The sequence below is a fragment of the Aethalodelphis obliquidens genome, unplaced genomic scaffold (genome assembly GCF_003676395.1).
Source record: "Aethalodelphis obliquidens isolate GAN/ISIS:26980383/991018 unplaced genomic scaffold, ASM367639v1 scaffold86, whole genome shotgun sequence".
NCBI classification, from domain to species: Eukaryota; Metazoa; Chordata; class Mammalia; order Artiodactyla; family Delphinidae; genus Aethalodelphis; species Aethalodelphis obliquidens.
The window spans coordinates 4,824,500-4,845,452 of record NW_020838030.1 but is presented as its reverse complement, the minus strand read 5'-3'; the positions used below and the strand labels follow the sequence as shown (position 1 = coordinate 4,845,452).

At 47.1% G+C, this 20,953-nt stretch overlaps 2 protein-coding genes across 6 annotated transcripts in view; one reads left to right on the top strand and one right to left on the bottom strand.

Moving 5' to 3' along the window:
* Window positions 1-15,812, top strand: part of TTLL3 (tubulin tyrosine ligase like 3) — a 51,430-nt gene extending 35,618 nt beyond the window's left edge. The window contains exons 12-14 of one of the 4 annotated variants that reach the window (XM_027093725.1): window positions 5,584-5,756; window positions 15,099-15,138; window positions 15,698-15,812. In XM_027093725.1, the coding sequence (XP_026949526.1) occupies window positions 5,584-5,756; window positions 15,099-15,126 (201 nt within the window). In that variant the 3' untranslated portion in view covers window positions 15,127-15,138; window positions 15,698-15,812. Of the gene's footprint in view, window positions 1-5,583; window positions 6,508-6,716; window positions 7,122-15,098; window positions 15,139-15,697 lie in introns of those variants that run through there. The other 3 variants (XR_003430110.1, XM_027093723.1, XM_027093724.1) reach the window with 3 other exon arrangements.
* RPUSD3 (RNA pseudouridine synthase D3) lies at window positions 9,444-16,254 on the bottom strand. Of its 2 annotated transcripts, XM_027093739.1 has the most exons (9): window positions 16,130-16,254; window positions 15,680-15,819; window positions 14,762-14,806; window positions 14,527-14,626; window positions 13,576-13,683; window positions 13,408-13,492; window positions 13,064-13,187; window positions 10,809-10,948; window positions 9,444-10,039 (listed from the first exon to the last, which is right to left on the bottom strand). In XM_027093739.1, the coding sequence occupies exons 1-9, from the start codon at window positions 16,252-16,254 to the stop codon at window positions 9,848-9,850; spliced, it is 1,059 nt and encodes a 352-aa protein (XP_026949540.1). In that variant the 3' UTR covers window positions 9,444-9,847. The 2 variants fall into 2 exon arrangements, with proteins under 2 accessions (XP_026949540.1, XP_026949541.1); XM_027093740.1 differs by lacking the exon at window positions 10,809-10,948 and having other exon boundaries at window positions 9,921-10,039.
* Window positions 16,255-20,953: the final 4,699 nt, after the last annotated feature.

The following is a 20,953-nucleotide window of genomic DNA, read 5'->3' as shown; positions in this document are numbered from 1 at the left end:
GATCTTTGCTATTGTTTTCTTTGTTTCTGCTCTGATCTTTATGATTTCTTTCCTTCTACTAACTTTGGGTTTTGTTTGTTCTTCTTTCTCTAGTTCCTTTAAGTGTGAGGTTAGATTGTTTGAGATTTTTCTTGTTTCTTGAGGTAGGCTTGTATTGCTATAAACTTCCCTCTTAGCTTCGCTGGTGGCGCAGTGGTTGAGAGTCCGCCTGCCGATGCAGGGGACATGGGTTCGTGCCCCGGTCCGGGACGATCCCACATGCCACGGAGCGGCTGAGCCCGTGAGCCATGGCCGCTGAGCCTGCGCGTCCGGAGCCTGTGCTCCACAACGGGAGAGGCCACAACAGTGAGAGAGGCCCGCGTACCGCAAAAAAAAAAAACAAAAAAAAAAAAACTTCCCTCATAGAGCTGCTTTTGCTGCATCCCATAGGTTTTGGATCGTCGTGTTTTCATTGTCATTTGTCTCTAGGTATTGTTTGATTTCCTCTTTGATTTCTTCAGTGAACTCTTGGTTATTTAGTAACATTGTTTAGCCTCCATGTGTTTGTACTTTTTATGGTTTTTTTCCCTGTAATTGATTTCTAATCTCATAGCGTTGTGGTCAGAAAAGATGGTTGATATGATTTCAATTTTCTTAAATTCACCGAGGCTTGATTTGTGACCTAAGATGTGGTCTATCCTGGAGGATGTTTTGTGTGCACTTGAGAAGAAAGTGTAATCTGCTGTTTTCGGATGGAATGTCCTATAAATATCAATTAAATCTGTCTGGTCTATTGTGTCATTTAAAGCTTGTGTTTCCTTATTAATTTTCTGTTTGGATGATCTGTCCATTGGTGTAAGTGAGGTGTTAAAGTCCCCCACTATTATTGTGTTACTGTCGATTTCCTCTTTTATAGCTGTTAGCATTTGCCTTATGTATGGAGGTGTTCCTGTGTTGGGTGCATATATATTTAGAATTTTTATATTTTCTTCATCGATTGATCCCTTGAATATGTAGTGTTCTTCCTTGTCTCTTGTAACATTCTTTATTTTAAACTCTATTTTATCTGATAGGAGTATTGTTATTCCAGCTTTCTTTTGATTTCCATTTGCATGGAATATCTTTTTCCATCCCCTCATTTTCAGTCTGTATATATCCCTAGGTCTGAAGTGGGTCTCTTGTAGACAGCATGTATATGGGTCTTGATTTTGTATCCATTCAGCGAGCCTGTGTCTTTTGGTTGGAGCATTTAATCCATTCTCGTTTAAGGTAATTATAGATATGTATGTTCCTGTGAACATTTTCTTAATTGTAATGGGTTTGTTTTTGTAGGTCCTTTTCTTCTCTTGTTTTTCCCACTTAGAGAGGTGCCTTTAGCATTTGTTGTAGAGCTGGTTCGGTGGTGCGGAATTCTCTTAGCTTTTGCTTGTCTGTAAAGCTTTTGATTTCTCTATCGAATGTGAATGAGATCCTTGCCAGGTAGAGTAATCTTGGTTGTAGGTTCTTGCCTTTCATCACTTTAAATATATCATGCCACTCCCTTCTGGCTTGTAGAGTTTCTGCTGAGAAATCAGCTGTTAACCTTATGGGAGTTCCCTTGTATGTTGTCATTTTCCCCTTGTTGCTTTCAGTGACTTTTCTTTGTCTTTGATTTTTGTCAGTTTGATTACTATGTGTCTCAGTGTGTTTCTCCTTGGGTTTATCCTGCCTGGGTCTCTGTGCTTCCTGGACTTGGGTGGCTATTTCCTTTCCCATGTTAGGGAAATTTTCAACTATAATCTCTTCAAATAGTTTCTCGGGTCCTTTCTCTCTCTCTCTTCTCCTTCTGGGACCCCTATGATGCGAATGTTGTTGCATTTAATGTTGTCCCAGAGGTCTCTTAGGCTGTCTTCATTTCTTTTCATTCTTTTTTCTTTATTCTGTTCGGCAGCAGTGAATTCCACCATTCTGTCTTCCAGGTCACTTATCCGTTCTTCTGCCTCAGTTATTCTGCTATTGATTCCTTCTAGTGGATTTTTCATTTCAGTTATTGTACTGTTCATCTCTGTTTTTTTGTTCTTTAATTCTTCTAGGTCTTTGTTAAACATTTCTTGCATCTTCTCCATCTTTGCCTCCATTCTTTTTCTGAGGTCCTGGATCATCTTCACTATCATTATTCTGCAGTCTTTTTCTAGAAGGCTGCCTATCTCCACTTCATTTAGTTGTTTTTCTGGGGTTTTATCTTGTTCCTTCATCTGGTACATAGCCCTCTGCCTTTTCATCTTGTCTGTCTTTCTGTGAAGGTGGTTTTTGTTCCACAGGCTGCAGGATTGTAATTCTTCTTGCTTCTGCTGTCTGCCCTCTGGTGGATGAGGCTATCTAAGAGGCTTGTGCAAGTTTCCTGATGGGAGGGAAGAGCTGTGGGTAGAGCTGTTTGTTGCTCTGGTGGGCAGAGCTCAGTAAAACTTTAATCTACTTGTCTGCTGATGGGTGGGTTGGGTTCCCTCCCTGTTTGTTGTTTGGCCTGACGCCACCCAGCACTGGATCCTACCTGGCTCTTTGGTGGGGCTAATGGCAGACTCTGGGAGGGCTCACGCCAAGGAGTACTTCCCAGAACTTTTGCTGCCAGTGTCCTTGTCCTCACGGTGAGCCACACCCTCCCGCCCGCCTCTGCAGGAAACCCTTCAACACTAGCAGGTAGCTCTGGTTCAGTCTCCTGTGGGGTCACTGCTCCTTCCCCTGGGTTCCAATGTGCATATTACTTTGTGTGTGCCATCCATATTGGAGTCTCTGTTTCCCCCAGTCCTGTCGAAGTCCTGCAATCAAATCCCGCTAGTCTTCAAAGCCTGATTCTCTAGGAATTCCTCCTCCCGTTGCCGGACCCCCAGGTTGGGAAGCCTGACATGGGGCTCAGAACCTTCACTCCAGTCAGTGGACTTTTGTGGTATAAGTGTTCTTCAGTCTGTGAGCCACCCATCCAGCAGTTATGGGATTTGGTTTTATTGTGATTGTGTCCCTCCTGCCATCTCATTATGGCTTCTCCTTTGTCTTTGGATGTGGAGTATCTTTTTTGGTGAGTTCCAGTGTCTTCCTGTCAATGATTGTTCAGCAGTTAGTTATGATTCCGGTGCTCTCGCAAGAGGGAGTGAGCGCACGTCCTTCTACTCCGCCATCTTGAACCAATCTGGTAGGTTGTCTTTTGATTTTGTTGATGATTTCCTTCACTGTGCAAAAGCTTTTTAGTTTGTTTATTTTTGCTTTTGTTGCCTTTGCTTTTGGTGTCAAATCCAAAAAACTTTGCGAAGACTGATGTGAAGGAACTTCCTGCCTGTTTTCTTCTAGGAGTTTTATGGTTTAAGGTCTTATGTTCAAGTCTTTAATACATTTGAGTTGATTTTTCTGTATGGTGTAAGATAGTGGTCCAGTTTTATTCTTTGCATGTGGCTGTCCAGTTTTCCTGACACTATTTATTAAAGAGACTGTATATTCTTGTCTCCTTTGTCATGAATGAATTGACCACATAAGTGTGGTTTTATTTCTGGGCTTTTAATTCTGTTCCATTGATCTACATGTCTGTTTTTATGCCAGTATCATACTATTTTGATCACTATAGCTTTGTAATATGGTTTGAAGTCAGGAAGTGTGATGCCTCCAGCTTTGTTCTTTCTCAAGATTTCTTTGACTATTTGGGGTCTTATGTGGTTCCATACATATTTGGGGACTGATTTTTCTCTTTTTGTGAAAAATATCATTGGAATTTTGATAGGGATTGCATTGAACCTATAGATTCCTTTGGTGGTATACACATTTTAATAATATTAATTCTTCCAATTCATGAGTGCAGAATATCTTTCCATTTATTTGTGTCATCTTCAGTTTCTTTCTTCAGTGTCTTACAGTTTTCAGTGTACAGGTCTTTCACCTCCTTGGTTAAATTTATTCCTAGGTATTTTATTCTCTTTGATGTTCTTTAATCTCTTATAATCTAGAACAGCCCCACTGCTTTTTCTTCCCATATTTGGATCTTTTGAAGGCACCAGGCTGGTTGTTTTACGGAACTGTCCCACATTCTGGATTTATCTGATTGTTTCCTCATGGTGGTATTTAACTTGTTCATCTGTTATCTGAATGTCCTATAAAGTAGAAGTTAGGTCACACAGCTTGATGAAGTTCAGATTACACATTTTTGGCAAGTATACTTGAGAGGTGATGCTGGGTACCTCATACAGCATCACACATTGTTGGAGTATCTCATGATTAGGGATGCTAAGTCTGACCATGGCTTTAAGGTCTTGGCTACCAGATCTCTCCATTGAAAGTTGCATCCTCCCCTTGGCAATGATCAGTTTCTTTGTAGGGTGATTCTTTGGCAGTGTGCAGATGACACATTTTCCTGTCATCCTTTTCACCTACTTGTTTTGATATCTAATTTTGATTCTTACCTATTGTATTAGAGTTGCAAAATGGTAAATTGCCAATTCTATCATTCCTTCTACGTTTATTAGCTGAGATTTTTCCATAAGGTTGAGCTTTGCCTCATCGACTGGGCTTTCCTTGAGCTCTGATATCTGTATTTCTTTTTTATTGAAGTATAGTTGATTTACAATGTTGTGTTAACTTCTGCTCTACAGCAAAGTGATTCAGTTATACATATACATACATTCTTTTTCATATTCTTTTCCTCTATGGTTTATTCCAGGTTATTGAATGTAGTTCCCTGTGCTATACAGTAGGACCTTGATATCTGTATTTTTAAGAAGCTCCAAGTGACTGTTTAGATAGATTCTAATCGGGATCTTTTGATGACGCAGAAAACACCTCATACTAGCTCCAGATTAAAAGGAGGGTTCCTAGGAACTTCCCTGGCAGTCCAGCGGTTAAGACTCCGTGCTTCCATGGCAAGGAGCATGGGTTCGCTCCCTGGTCAGGGAACTAAGATCCCACATGCCATGTGGTGTGGCCAAAAAATAATAATAATAAATAAAAAATAAAAGGAGATTCCTGGCAAGACACAGGGGGCTCTCCTGTGTCCAGCTGCATGAAGTACAGCTTGGCTTAATGGGAATTGAAAGTGGTACAGGAGCTCCTTTCTTGGGCTGTTTTCTCTGCCTCCGTCTGCATATTTGCTACTTCATGCTCTCCACAGAATGCCTTCTTTGAGGCTCTGCTTCCCCATGTCTTGGGTTCAGACAAGGATTTAGGCAGGCTCCAGGCCTCTTATCTGTCTGGGTGTCATAACTCACATGCTCTCAGCAGAGAATCTCACTCATCTCAGGAAGCTGTCCATCGGCAGCGGCCTGTGGAGGAGAACACACATTCCAGCGGCGGCTGGGCAGTTTAGGAGAGCAAGGGGTTGGAGGGGTGCAGGTGGGGGCATGGCTAAGACTTCCCCGTTCCTCTTGGTCACTCATCTCAGGGGCTCTGTGACCCTCTAGGTACTGATTCAGGCCTCCAGGCCCAGACCCCTTAAGAGACAGAGATGGGCTTTGCATTTCTCAGCCCAGAAATGTCTCCTGACCAGGTGCCCCAGAAGTTAATTCCGTCTACCTGTGCTCCGAGTCCTTCCAGGCCTAGGATTCCAGCAGCACTGTCTGAGCAGGCCTCGTCTCCTCTTCTTCCCCACAGCCTGCCGTGGAGGTGCCCCAGTATGTGGGTATCCGGCTCCTAGTAGAGGGCTCCACCATCAAGAAGCCCTTGGCGATGTGTCACCGGCAAATAGAAGCCCGCCCAGCCCTCCCTCACCTGCTGACCCAGCGAGGCTCTGGGGAAGGCAAGGACTCGGGAACCCTTACCCACAGGTCAGCTTCTAGGAAAGTTGCTGGGGCCAGGAGCCTGGGGCACACTGAGAAGCCAGACTCCGCTGCCACCACCTCGGCCCCTGGAAAGGGGAAGAAAGGCAAGGCGAAAAGTGCCACAGCCCTGGTCCGCCCCAGTCTCCGGAAGTGGGACCCCCCGCAGCACGATGATGGGCTGCATTTTCACCATGACCTTTGCTAGTGGGGACAGGCATCCCCACCCCTTGAACAGATTGCCATTGAGTCTGAAGAACCCCCGGGCCCTGGGTAAGACCATTCCCCCAAAACACCCCAGGGTCTCAAGGCAATTTCTTCCTGCTCTCCAAGCCCCTCCTAACCACCTGGATCTGTCCCCACCCAAGAGCCACCGGTAGTAAGTAAAAGCCACCATTTACAAAGTATTTTTAAAAAACACACAGCCAAATGAGTATTGTCCCCTCCAAAGCAGTCACTCAGCCAGGCAGTTGTGCTCATTTCAAAGATGCCAGGTCTCAGTCCCAGGTTGAGCTCTCTCCAGACCCCAAGCTTTTCCTGCTGCAGTATTCTGTCTTTGCCTCCATGCAAAGTCACCTTGTGGAAAGGAACTAATATTTGTACAGCACTTAACAGTTTACACCGTGTTGATACCTGACCAGCTCTTTTAGTCCTCACAACCTAGCGAGGTAGGTGCTATTATCCCCATTTTCCAGCTGAGGTATCAGGAAGTTTAAGGAAGTTGCCCGAGGTTGCACAGCTCAGAAGGGGCAGAGCTGGGATGCAGACCCCAGGTCTGTTGGACTCCAAACCCTGTGTTCTTCCCACAGCCTCTGGAGAAGGAACCGGGTGGGCCCCATCTGCCCTCACACACCCCAGCCGTCAGCTCCCCCTGCCTCCCCGCCCTCCATGCACACCTGGAGGGGCAGCTGGTCAGCCTGGGGCTCCCCAGGCCCTCGCAGCCCATCAGCACTTCCCCACCCTCCACAGCACGGCCCAGCTGCCTTCTCCCCGTGTGCTCCGACCCCAGGGGCGGGGCCTCAGTCTACAGCACAGCAGGCTGGTGGGCTCTGAGGCCCTGTCGACCACAGGCAAGGCCTTGATGACTCTACCTACTGCCAAGGTTTTGATTTCCCTCCCACCTAACCCTGAGCTCAAGCTGGCACCCAACGCCCTGAAACCAAGAAAGGTGGGCCTCGAACGGTGACCCATACCCTGGTGGGCAATGCTGAGAACTGGGGTTAGGGCTGGAAGGGCAGAGGTAGAGGGTAGCTCCCAGGCTGGCCTGAGCCCCAAGGGAAGGGCTTGTATCCCTCAGAACCCCCTTCCTGAACAGATTCCTGATCTTCTCTCCTCCTTTCACACCGAGGCTCTTGCTCCCCAGTGCTTTCATGGTCCCCCACTTGGAAGTAACTTGTGGTCTCAACGCTTTGAAGTTGGAAATCTTCCTAGCACCCGTAGGAAGATCAAGGCCAAAGGCAACTTCAAGGCCAGACTCTGCACCAAACCCAAGGCTGAGACACGCCTCATGGCGACGCTGGGCCTTCCGGGACCCCTGCCCCTTATCAGTGCACACCAGGGCCTGGGGGCGCGAGGGGCGTGTGGCTACAGAAGTCCTTGCTTCGGTCGCCACTGCCCTCGTCCTGGACGCAGCACCAAGTAAAAACGCAAATGAAGCATTTGAGGCTTGGCTCCTTTTCTCTTAGAGGGTGAAGAGAGAGTAGGGTGCGGCTCTGTACCCCAAGGTCCAGAACAAGAGCTAGAGGCCAATCAGCAGCTCCTCCACAAAGCAAGGCCCAGAATTCCCATCCAGTGACAGACATGAGGCATCCTGTCCAGGGACTCCCCTGGCATCTCTGATCTCGGGGTGGGAGGATAAGTCTCATGTTACAGATGAGGAAACTGAGTCTGAACGAGGAGCCATGGCTTGCCCAAGATCATGTGGCAGTGAGCAGAAGGCTGGGACACATTACCACGACTGCTGAGCCCTGCGGGTCTCCCCAGTCCCCAGGCCCAGAGGAGCTGGGCTGGCAGCAGAATGACATCTAATGGGCACAAGATTTACAGCAGGAGACACAGCAGAAGAGTGGACCCAGCCCTTCTCCAGATGAAGTGGGTCTCTCCCTTCCTCTGCAAGGGGCCAAGGTCACCTAAAAAGGAAATATCCAATAAGCTACACCCATCTGAAAAAGTTTGGTATTTCTTAATTGTAATGGGTTGAACATTGGTATGTCTTCCTGGAACCTGTGAATGTGACTTTATTTGGAAAAAAGGGTCTTTGTAGATGTAAGTACGTTAAAGATTTTTAGATGAGATCATCCTGGATTATCCAGATGGGGCCTAAATCCAATGACAAGTGTCCTTACAAGAGACAAGAGAAGACAAACGAGAAGGCCATGTGGAGACAGAGGCAGAGGCTGGTGTGATGCAGCCACAAGCCAGGAAGAGGCAAGGAAGGATTCTCACCTAGAACCTTCAGGGAGAGCACAGCCCTGCTGACACCTTGATTTTGGACTTATGGCCTCCAGAACTGGGAGAGAATCCATTTCTGTTGCTTTAGGCCACTCAGGTTGTGGTAATTTGCTGCAGCAGCAGCCCTAGGAAACTAACACACTAGTCAAATGAAGATACATAAATTCTGTATATTTATGAATCCATTCTTGCACAGCTGAACCAGGAGATGCGTACAAGCGGGCTCACAGCAGCACTGTGGTAACAGCTGACGACCTAAGTGTCCATTAACAGTCAGATGGGTAGACTGCAAGCTCTGACATTCCAACTCCGCGCCACACAACGGATGCATTTCACAGGGTAGAGCGAGAACAAGTCTCAAAAGGATATATGCAGCACAATTCCATTCCAACAGAAACTTCAGAAACAGGGCAAAAGGAAATATATTGTTTAAGGATGCATGTGTACGTGGTAAAACTCTAAAAAACAAACAAAGAATTCTCCCAAGTCTGGGCAGTGGTTTCCAACCTTGACTGAGCAACAGTACCCACTCCAGAGCTTTTAAAAAAGATCTGATGCCAGGGTCTCCATTCCAGACTGGTGAAACCAGCATCTTTGGGGTGCAGTCATGGGAGGCATGGGGTTTTTTTTAAGCTTTCTGAGTGGGCAGGGTAGGGGGTTCTCATGTCGGGCCAGGGTTGAGAGCTGCTGTTGTCTAGGATAGGAGAAGGGATGCTTCTGTTTTGTGCCGAGTGGTGGTTATGTGGGTGTCACCTTATTCTTTAAATCACAGAGATTTTTTTTTTTTTTTTTTTTTGCGGTATGCAGGCCTCTCACTGTTGTGGCCTCTCCTGCTGCGGAGCACAGGCTCCGCGGCCATGGCTCTCGGGCCCAGCCGCTCTGCGGCATGTGGGATCTTCCCCGACCAGGGCATGAACCCGTGTCCCCTGCATCAGCAGGCAGACTCTCAACCACTGCGCCACCAGGGAAGCCCCACAGAGATGTTTTATGCACTCTGTATGTTTCATATATTTCACGGTTTTTTAAAGTGAAAGATCTAACATCTTCACTTAAATGAGTAGTCAAACACATAGAGACAGATGACAGAATGGTGGCAACTAGGGCTGGGAGGGGTGGGGGAGGGGGAGTTGGTGTTTAATGGGGAGAGTTTCAGTTTGGGAAGGTGAGAAAGTTCTGGAGATGGATGGTAGTGATGGCTGCACGACAGTGTGAATGTCCTTAATGCCACTGAACTGTACACTTAAAAATGGTTAAGATGGTAAATTTTATTAGGTGTATTTTACCACAATTTTTTTTTAAAACCTAACATTTTCTCTCAGCTAGAACTGGGCCAGAAACAGCCAAATATAAAGACCACATACTGAACTCAGCAGAAACCACGGTCCATGATAAACATTTTCTTTCTCAGCAAATCCTGAAAACGATACTATGAGGGTAGGTACTTTTATTATCTCAGGTCCAGAGAGGTGAAGTCATTTGCCCAACACCACTCAGCAAGTGGCCTTAGGATGTGATCTTAAGTTTGTCCAACTACAGAGGATCTTACACTGTGGCCTTCTGCGTGTTGAGCACTGACCTCACTCTCCTCGGGCCTGACTGCAGCCCATCCGCTCTCCAACCCCCACTGCTTTCCAGCGGGAACAGAAGGACTATTGGTAGTGGAGCCCCAGGCAATGCAGGGTCCTGGAGAAATAAGAGGGCAAAGGTGCCAGAAGCTTGATGGGTGGGTCCCTGGGCCTGGCACCTGGGAGGTAGAGACAATGCAGGTGGAGGTGCAGGGGCAGCTGGGCAGCCTGGGAGGGGGTCAGGTGGAGGCGGCGGAGGAGGGCTTCATCCAGGACCTGGGGTGGGAGAGACATGTCAGCATTCAGCCAGGTGAGCTCTAAGCAAAATGGGAGTGAGGCAAGTACTTCCTCCTCCCTCTGCGTCCGTGTTCTGCATGCCTCTCTACACGTACACACGTACACACTCAAACACACACACTACGGGCAGAGACCAGCTAGGGGGTCACCGAATCAGTTTCCTGGGCATTCAGCGAAACTACATTCCCCAGCCCCTCCTGCAGGTTGGTAAGGCCATGTGATTGAGCCCCACTGAATGCCACAGGAGTGTGAGCATGTATCCCGCTTCTAGATCTGGCCTGAGAAAACCTCCCCCGTGAACCTGCCCTGTCTCCTCCTCCGCTGGCTGGATAGCAACATCCTGGGTCCCTGAGTGACCCATGCTTGGAGCAAGCCCATCTCTACCCTACTGCCATTAATTGGACTTAACACGGAAGGAAGTTATTGTGTTAAGGCTCTGGTACTTGAGGTTATTCTGTTAGAGCAGACAGAGTTACCCAAATAGACACACACAACCTCTTTTACCCCTTATACCAAAAAGAATGGCAGACTTAGAAGGGCCTTTAGAAATCAGCCAGTTCGACTTCCTTATTGAACAGATGGGCAGAAAGAGACCCAAGAGAGGGGGTTTCATTTGCTCAGGGCCACAGAGCAAGACAGGGCTACAGGGAGCTATGGAAGCCCAAGCTGCATAGCTAATGTCTGGAGATGCTCTCCACCCCCACCCCCAGCCCACCCCAAAAGGTAGCCGGCAGGTGGGCTTGGGTACCTGTCTTTGGGGCCTGGTGCTCTCAGCAGGCAGCAGAAAGCGCTGGCCCAGAACAGTGGCCACACGGGCAGAGTACATGTGGTCCCCGAGCAGAGGGCAGAGCTGTAGTGCCATGTGCGCCTGTAGCTGGCTGGGAAACGCTAGAAGACAAGAGAGACAGGACAGATGGCAGGCAGCGGCTCTTTCTGTCCACCCGGTATTGCCCCTCCCCTTTCCTCTGGGGAGATGCCACCCCCATTCTCAGATGGTGTGGTTTCAGAGAGGTGAATGCTACCACCCCTGCCAGTGGAGAGGGGCGCATGACCAGGTCGGGACAGTCAGAGCTGTCAGTCCACCGGCCCTGCAGGATTCGTCCATGAAGAGGGGCAACCCTGAATTTACTGGGAAGCTACTGGGAATGAAGAACGCTCTTTCCCGCTGCGGGGTGAGCCTGGGGCTGCTGGAGCGCCTGCCATCTCTGCCCCCACGGGGAGAGCCTGTGGGAGGAAGAAGCCAGCAGGCAGGAGGTGAAAAGAAAGTGAGAAACAGCTTCTTGATGATGTCCTCCGAGCCTCCGGATGCAGCCAGGCCTGAACTTTTGAGTTACCTGAGCCAATAACTTCCCCTTTTAGATTACACCAATTTGAACTGGTTTTGGGGAAACTTAAATGGTACAAAATTGTTCACATAAGTAAACTTATTAATCCTCCTGACAACCCTAGAGGTGGGTTCTATCATCATTCCCACCTTATAGACAGGAAAACCGAAGCTCAAAAAGAAGTGACTGGTCCTCCGTAAGCTGGGATTCAAACCCAGGAGCTGTCCTCTGCTTTCACGTCTGGCAATATGCTGGACTGGATAATCTAAAAATCCACTTCTTATAAACCACTTAGAAACACTGGAAAACTTTAATGATCATCCTTCTAAATACACAGCTGGGCACAGAGGAAAGTAAGGTCCCCCAGACGAAGATGCAAAAGGAAAACAAATCCAGAGCACAGGGAAGCCAACGTTTCACCTATTCCAGGGTACTGCCAATCTTGGGATGCAGGGGGCTTGGGTTTAAGTAGCTACAAGGGGCCAGGGGTGAGGTCTTGGTGCCCAAATGAAAGCAGAGAGGCTACATCTTCATTTACAGGATGGACCAGGAGAAAAAGCCAGCCGCCAAGGGAGGGAGACGAGAACCTTAGGTCTGGATGAGGGGAAGAAAAAAGAATTCACAACCATGAACTGCTGCTATGAATTGAGCTGCTCTCACACAGGTTTGGGGCTCTAATACCACGTGCATGAACTGTGAACTTCCAACTGAGACATTAATATTTAGGTCCTGAAGCAGTAACATGGGGCGCTCAGCAGAAGCAAAGGCAGAACCTCTCCTGAAGTCACCACCTCCGATGAGGCAATAAAGGATTTCCACTGATAAAAGCCCAGCTCAACCTGAATTCACAATCCTGAATCACAGAAGAAGAAGGAAACAATCCACCAAGGGGAAAGAGTCTGCAGGAAACACAACAGGGTTAGACCCTCAGAATCTCAGACAATGGAATTATAGAAACACAACATAAATATGTTTTAAATGACTAAAGACAAAAAAGAACAAGTAATATGAGAAAAAACCAGATACCTTATTTTTTGGAAGGCCATTTGTATTTGTAAAAGAACCAACTAAAAAAAAAAACCAACTAGAACTTCTAGAAGTGAAAAATACAATCAATGGGTAGGTTAAACTGGCAGGTTAGATCCAGCGGAAGAGAAAATTACTCAACTGGAAGGTAAATCTAAAGATTACCCAGAAAGCAGCAGAGATAAAGACATGAAAAATGTGAAAGAAAAGTTGAGACACAGCAGTAGAATGAGAAAGTCAAACGTCTATCAGGCATTCAAAAGGAAGGATGCAAGAGGCACATTTGAAAAGGGAACTTTCCAGGATGGATGAAAGAGATTAATCTTCAGACTCAGGAAACACAGTGAATCCCAAGCAAGATAAATAAAACTAAACCCACACACCTGGAATCACCATAGTGAAACTACAGAACATCAAAGGTAAAGAGAAGACGTTGAGATCGATAACTAAGAGAAAAAACAGGTGAGCTGCAGAGGGGTGACCATCAGACTGATAGGAGAAGCACTGCCCCTCCAGGTGGAGCTGGTCACATACATCCTTACAGTCCATCAGATGCTCCCCAGGCTGCCACTAAAACTACCACCACCCTCCCACCTCCTGCCTCCTCCAGCCAAATACCATTTGTCAAGTCTGGCTGGCGCTCCAGACCCACCTGTCAGTGGCTGCAGCTGGACCAGGGCACAGCCAGAGCCCATGGCCACCACACGGAAGTAGCTGAGGGTCCTCTTGACACCTTCCAAGATGTCCTTTCGGGATGGGGACTTCACTGGAACTACCTGTGGTGGCAGCCCCCAAGAATGAACAAGCTTCACACACACCTGGGAACTACCCGCAGACTCTCCTTGCTCCCAACAGACTCAGGACAGGGCCACAGTATAGGCAGTCGTCACTCGCCTGTATTAGGGGTCTGGAGGGCCAGTCACCCCACGTCTATACGCTGTAGGGGTAGTATGTCTGGAAGGACCCCTCCTCCTCCCCACCTAGACCCCAACTCACAAGATTGACCCCATCAATGTGTTCCAGCTTCAGAGCTGCTTGGATCTTCCCCTCAGAAGTAGCTGGGATCCCATCAGTGACAGCACTGAGAAAGAGGCAAGAGGAAGTCACGCAGTGGCTTTTGCTGGGACCTGTCCATTGCCCTGGGAGTCTCCCAGCCCCTCTCACCAGTAGGTGACTGTGGGTCTCCTGGCTCTCTGTGAGTGAGTGAAGAACTTCTGGAGGTGGCTTGCTGTCTGGGGACAACTGGAGAGGAGTACAAGCCCAGAGGTTTCCCTAGAGGAAGGAGACAAATCACAAAAGTTAAAATCCCCTGGGCTCACCCACACAAAAAGGAGACCCCGGACTTTCCTGGCGTTCCAGTGGTTAAGACTCTGCACTTCCAGTGCTGGAGGTGCGGGTTCAATACCTGGTTGGGGAACTAAGATCCTGTATGCCGCTTGGCACAGCCAAAAAAAAAAGAGACCCCTAGAAAGGAACACCTGACCTGCCTAAGACCAAACAGTAACATCAGGACTATGATGCAGACCTCCTCGTGAGAAACAAGTAAGTCTTCCCCGTGTTTGATAAGAGTACATTGCTTAAATGTGTTCCTCATTTTGCTCTGGCTCCCAGGGAGCTCAGAGCCAAACATCATAACAATTACCACCAACTGTTGAGTGTCTACCATGTGCTAGGCACTGTACTAGGAACTTTATATATATTAGCTATTAAATAATTAAATTCCCCACAAGCAAGCCCATGAGTTTGTGGAACTGCAGAAACATTTCATCTCAAGCACCATCTCTAATAGATGGCAATTAGAGGAAAGAATATCACAGATCAGTTGACAATACCTGCCATGAATACGGAATTAGAGAAGTGACTGCACACTGAGCATAGATATTATTCGCTCTATTTTATGATTAAAGAAACTGAGGCTCAGTGATAGCTAAGACCACAGTTTATGCATAAGGATTTGAACCCAGATCTATCCACTTCCTCCTCCCTTTCCTTGTATCCTACCTCTGTGATCCCAAACCAGCCCAAGGAAAATGTCTCAGTTTATTCCCAAGTAGTTATGCCCCCACCGCAGATGGATGCCTGTCCTTCTACCTTCCTCTCACGCCCACCACTTACTTCCCAGATGCTCGGACAACCTGGAGCTCCTGCTCCCCGAGCCCCAGGGACTGGCTCAGCTCCGGGAGCACTGAGAGCAACGTCAGCTCTCCTGGTTTTCCTGGGGGAAATAAAAGGAAGAGTACAAGTTGCTCCCAGAGGCAACTTTATCCCACCTTTCCTGATTCTCTTCACTATTTCGTCCCCTCAGAGACATCAAAACCCCTTTCATTGCATCTCTTTCCCCTGCCCATACCTGTCACTGGCAGGCCCAGTGGCTTGTTCAAAGTCACCAGAGGTCCTGAAACGTATAATACATAAACATCATCAACAGCAAATGCAGTTTACAAAGCACTTTCTCAATTCATATTACCGTGTGGTCCCAGTACAACGCTCATACGTGAGTTACCAGCCTGAACTCTCTGAACCTTGCATATGCTAAGCTGGCTGCCTGCCACGTCAGGGCCTTTGCGCTTGCTGTTTCCTCTCTCTCAGATTGTCACGTGGCTGCTTCCTTCATATCATCGTGGCTCAAATGTCACCATCACAAAGAGGCCCGAGTCTCCAATCTAATGTCTGCTCCCTTCCTGCAGTTCCTCATCATCGCTGTTTTATTCATAGCACTGATCACTAGTAAGTACCATTTTCATTTATTTTCTGGTTAATCAATTTCTCCCGCTGAAATGTTGGCTCCCTGAAGGCAGAAACCACATTTATTTTGTTCAGCACTATATAGCCATGTCTAGAACAGTGCCTGGAACATAACCTATGCTCAATAAATAGCTGAGAAAATGTAAAAATCACCGGAGACTGAGGCTCAGAGAAATTATTCTCCTAAAGCCACACAGCAAGCTGATTACAGAGCCTACATATGGCTCCGAAGCCTGTGTTTTGCCCCTCAATAAACCTTTTATTACAGCAATTTCCTTTACAGAGAGCCTACTAGTGCAAAGCTCTCTAGTTATTTACACGTTCCCACCCCACAGCCCTATCCCCAGGATGCTGAGGCACAGAGAGATTATGTGTCTGGTCCCAGCTCCTATGGCTGGTGGGAGGCAGAACCAGGATTTGATCCCACAAGCTTTAGTAGGGAACCCAGCCAGATGCTCAGAAGGCTCAGGTGAAGACTCCTCCCCTTCTGGGTCTCCCTGCAGCTGTCCCTCCCACCCCTCACCTTTCTGATCCACCACAGCTGCCCTCAGCACATCAACCAGCTCCTCCCTACTGACGTTCTCTGGCCGCAGCAGCCCCGAGAAAGGCTGCTCATCCAGGGGCCCCGACCGTTTGCTGGAGCCTCGACGTTGCTGCTGATGTCTGGAAAAGGTTAGGTAAGCAACAGGAGAATCATTGCTGCCCATTCTTATCTCCACACACCTCTTCCTAAATGCTGCGGCTTCCTACTAATGCTTCAAAAAGCCTAGGTTGAGTTTCCCGAAATGTTAGGTTCGACTGGCCCCACTGTACAGAAGAGAGAACTGAGGCTCAGAGAGGTCTACTGACCAGTTTAGGATCACACAGCAGAGGTGGATTAGAACCCATATCTGCCTAACTCCAGATCCCGCACACACCCTCCCCCGGCCCCAACCTCCCTCCTACACAAAGGAGGGCGGGGGTTTCTAATCACCGGGCCTCGGTGCCAAAGCTTGAGGCTGTGCGCGCTGCGGGGACCCCCGGACCCCGCCGCCAGCCACCCCAGACCTGACCCAAAACACGGCAGCCGCCCATCTCCGGAGCGAGGACAGTGCGCATGTATCCGGAAGGGCTCCCCAGGAGATGCCCCACAGCGCGCCGATTGGTCAGATTGACTGTCAATCGGAATAGCGAGGCTCAGATCTGTGAGAAGGCGGAGTTTTGCCTTTGCCCAGGAACGAGGTGAAGAAATTCTCGTCTGTGCTTTTGGGGAAAGCGAGTCACGGAGCAGAGGAGGAATTTACTGGGGGTCAGAGGACCTGTCTTAGGACAAAGCCAGGTTTTCTGATCATCATTGCAATTCTTAGGAGCCTTCTGACTTCAAAAAAAAAAAACCCGCCAGGGCGCAGTGGTTGAGAGTACGCCTGCCGATGCAGGGGACACGGGTTCGTGCCCTGGTTCGGGAAGATCCCACATGCCGCGGAGCGGCTGGGCCCCTGAGCCATGACCGCTGAGCCTGCGCGTCCGGAGCCTGTGCTCCGCAACGGGAGAGGCCACAACAGTGAGAGGCCCGCGTACCGCAAAAAACAAAACAAAACAAAACAAAAAAACCGCCATTGCGCACAATTTTGTAAGGCAAATTGGAAAAGAAAAAAAAAAAAAATCCACACTCGTTGGCACAGTGAACTTGCTTTGAAGAGCACAGACTGGTGCAAAATCCAAAAGGAAAAAAAGGCCAGAGGCAGAAAGACGTTCACTGCACCACTATTTATAACAGCAAACCCAAAACAAATCTCAAAACCGGAAACAAATTGTCCTTTGATTAGATCTATAAAGGAAATAAATCTTATTAATCACCCATTCATCATTTTTTGAATGCTAACTACGCAAGGCCTTGGCATCTGTGAACTGCAAACAGATTAACAAGACTCGGCCCCAACCACAAGAAGTTCACCTTTAAGATCACAGCAGCACAACCCACCTCGGCGAAAAGCTGTGGAGATGCTGAGAGAGCGAAGAGTGAGGAGCCCAGGAGCCGGCTGAAATCTGAGAAGGCTCCCCAGCAGGGGTTGTGATTGACAGACTGTGAAGAACTCAGAAATTCACCAGGAGGGAAAGGTGTGGGTGGGAGGAGAGGGCGCGGGCAACAGGAAAAAGAACGTAAGTGCAGAAAAAGCAAAAAGCAAAATGGGCTCTATCTTGTAATTACAACTATGGCAAAGTTACATGCGACCTGTGTATTATTTTGTTTACTAAGAGCACTATAACTTTCAATTCATTGTTTGCATTAGTGAAAGACTACAGGTAAACCAACATCTGTCAACAGAGGAATGGCTAAATTAATTGTAGCACATACCTATGCAGCCATTAATTGAAGAATGTGCGGGGGTCTACATGTGGTAATGTGAATCGATCTCCAGAATATATTAAATCGAAAAACAACAAAGTGAAGAACAGTGTGACTAGAATATGCATATACGTGCATGCGTGTGGTTTACATATATTTATTATATTTAAATATTTCTGCATTTCTGAAAGGACATACACAAATGAGATGCTGATTGCTTCCAGAAAAGGAATCAGAAGTGAGAACGTGAATAATTATTTTTACCCTTTAGAACTGCTTAAATTTTTAACCTCATTGATATATCTCTTCTTCAGACACACATGGAGCCCTAGTTTAAAAATATAAGCCAGACCCCCCCCCCCAAAAAAAAGGGACTTCCCTGGTGGTCCAGTGGTTAACTCCTGCTTCTCGGTGCTTTGTGACCGCCTGGAGGGGTGGGATAGGGAGGGTGGGAGGGAGGGAGACGCAAGAGGGAAGAGATATGGGAACATATGTGTATGTATAACTGATTCACTTTGTTATAAAGCAGAAACAAAAAATAAAATAAAATAAATTACTCATCAAAAAAAAAAAAAAAAGACTTGTGCTTCTACTGCAGGGGGTGTGGATTCGATCCCTGGTTGGGGAACTAAGATCCTGCATGCTGCATGGTGCGGCCAAAAAAAAAAAACTAAGCCAGATATAAAAGACTATGGTTCATAAAAATTTTTTTAAATAATGAAAATAAGTAGAAATAAAATTTTTAAAAGACTGTGTGATTTTAGTTACATGACATTTTAGAAAAGTCGGTGGTTGACAAGGGCTGGAGTGGTTGAGGGAATGAGAATCGACTAGAAAGGGGAAGAAGGGAAATTTTTGGTGTACTGGAACTAGTGGTTACATATCTGTATAAATTTGCCAAACCTTATTGAGCTATATACCTTAAAAGGGTAGATTTTATTGTATGTAAATTATACCTCAGTAAACTTAATTGGTTTTAATTCAAAGGTTTAAATAGTCAATTTAAAAAGATATATATATATATTTACTTATTTGGTCTTGCTGGGTCTTAGTTGCAGCATGCAGGATTTTTAGTTGCAGCATGTGGGATCCAGTTCCCTGACCAGGGATCTAACCCGGGCCCCCTGCATTGGGAACGTGGAGTCTTAACCTCTGGACCAACCAGGGAAGTCCCAAAAGTCAATTTTTAAATGTGCACACATTCAGACAGGACTGGCAAGAAATTTAGCAAGAATGCAAGTAATTTTATCTTGTTTTGGGCTTGGACATTACTGTGCTGTGTCCTAAGGCCCCACGGTATTTTGGAACCTCTCTTCTGAAAGGTGCGTTCATAATTTGCAGCTTGAGCAAAGATGGAGAGGTGGAGGCCGAGGGGCAGGACACAGCCTACCTTACCGACAGCAGACTTCACCGCTGGCCACGCTTGGCCCCAGGAAGGGCCATTCCCCCACTTGGACTGGCCCCTGGCCCTGCCAAGGCTTGAGCTCCCTTGCTCTTTGGAATTTTCCCTCCACACGCCCCAGCCTCAGCAAAGCCTGCCCTCTCCTGTTCACTGCCCACAGTGGTGTGACTCCATTAATCTCCAAGCTTCCAGAAGAAAAGGAAGAAACCTAATTATCCCTAGGCTGGGAGGGCTCAGTGCCAAGAGACAGTGATCAGCCACTCAAGACTCACATGTGAAACTCAGACTATCAGGAGGAAGGCAAGTTGGGACAGATTCCAAGTTTCAATCACCCCAGCCCGACTCAGTGTATGACTAACTTCACTAGAAGAGCAGGTAGGCCACAGCCTCAGCAAGAGTTGAATGGGAATAGCTTCTGTGCTGACGTAAACATCATGCCTTCATACCAGAAGGCCTACCCCATGGACCCAGGACAGCACTGAGCCAGGCCTCCAACCATAGCTGCAAGAGCAGGAAAGCCCAGAATGGAAATGTTCCTTGCTAGCTCTGGCAGCTCCTTCCACACATGGCTGTAGGGTATGGGTCAGCTGCCAGAAATAACCCTCCGGACTTTAACTTTGGTAACATAGGCCTTTGTCTTAGTATTTAATAAACCCAAGTAGCCTTTATAATTAGTCAGAAATGACACATATTTGAATCTGAGAGGCACAGACCAAAGTACAGTCTCCTACAAACCTAGCCTTTCATGCTTGTCTTGTTTGAGTTGCTTGATGTTGAAAAACGCCAGCTCACACTGATGAACTAATACTTTGTGGCTACCTAACGGCTCATTTCGAAATCCTAAGGTTAAGAGTTCTGAACACGAAAGGAGGGCTGTCTAGCAAGCTAGGGAAGGCTTCGGAGGAGAGTTGCATTACAGCTTGACTAGTACTTTCCCACCTACACACTTAAAAGGTTGTACTAAAATGTGACATTGAGAAACTGGAAGAGTGCCTTAATCCCATAATCCCTATTAAAGCCCTTCTTCTTTTTTTTTTTAAATTGAGGTATAGTTGATTTACAGTGTTGTGTTAGTTTCTGGTGTACAGCAAAGTGATTCAGTTATACATATATATATATTCTTTTTCAGATTCTTTTCCATTGTAGGTTATTACAAGATATTGAATATAGTTCCCTGCACTATACAGTAGGACCTTGTTTACTTTTTTTTTTTTTTTTTTTTACGGTACGCGGGCCTCTCACTGCTGTGGCCTCTCCCGTTGCGGAGCACAGTCTCCGGACGCGCAGGCCCAGCGACCATGGCTCACGGGCCCAGCCGCTCCGCGGCATGTGGGATCCTCCCGTACCGGGGCACGAACCCGTGTCCCCTGCATCGGCAGGCAGACTCTCAACCACTGCGCCACCAGGGAAGCCCCCCCCCTATTTTATATATAGTATTGTGTATCTGTTAATCCCAAGCTCCTAATTTGTCCCCCTCTCCGCCTTCCCCTTCAGTAACCATAAGTTTGTTTTCTATGTCTGTTGGTCTGTTTCTGTTTTCTAAATAAGTTCATTTATATCATGTTTTTAGATTCCACATAGAAGTGATATCATATGATATTTGTCTTTCTCTGTCTGACTTGCTTCACTTTTTATGATCATCTCTAGGTCCATCCATGTTGCTGCAAATGGCATTATTTCATTCTTTTTTATGGCTGAGTACTAGTCCATTGTATATATGTACCACATCTTCTTCGCCCATTCATCTGTTGATGGACACTTAAGTTGCTTCCATATCTTGGCTATTGTAAGTAGTGCTGCTATGAGCATTGGGGGGCACATTTCTTTTTGAATTAGAGTTTTTGTCTTTTCCAGATATATGGCCAGAAGTGGGATTGCTGGATCATATAGCAGCTTTATTTTTAGTTTTTTAGGGACCCCCATACTGTTCTCCATAGTGACTGCACAATTTCCATTCCCACCAACAATGTAGGAGGGTTCCTTTTTCTCCACACCCTCTCTAGCATTTATTATTTGTAGACTTTTTGATGCTGGCCATTCTGACTGGTGTGACGTGATACCTCATTGTA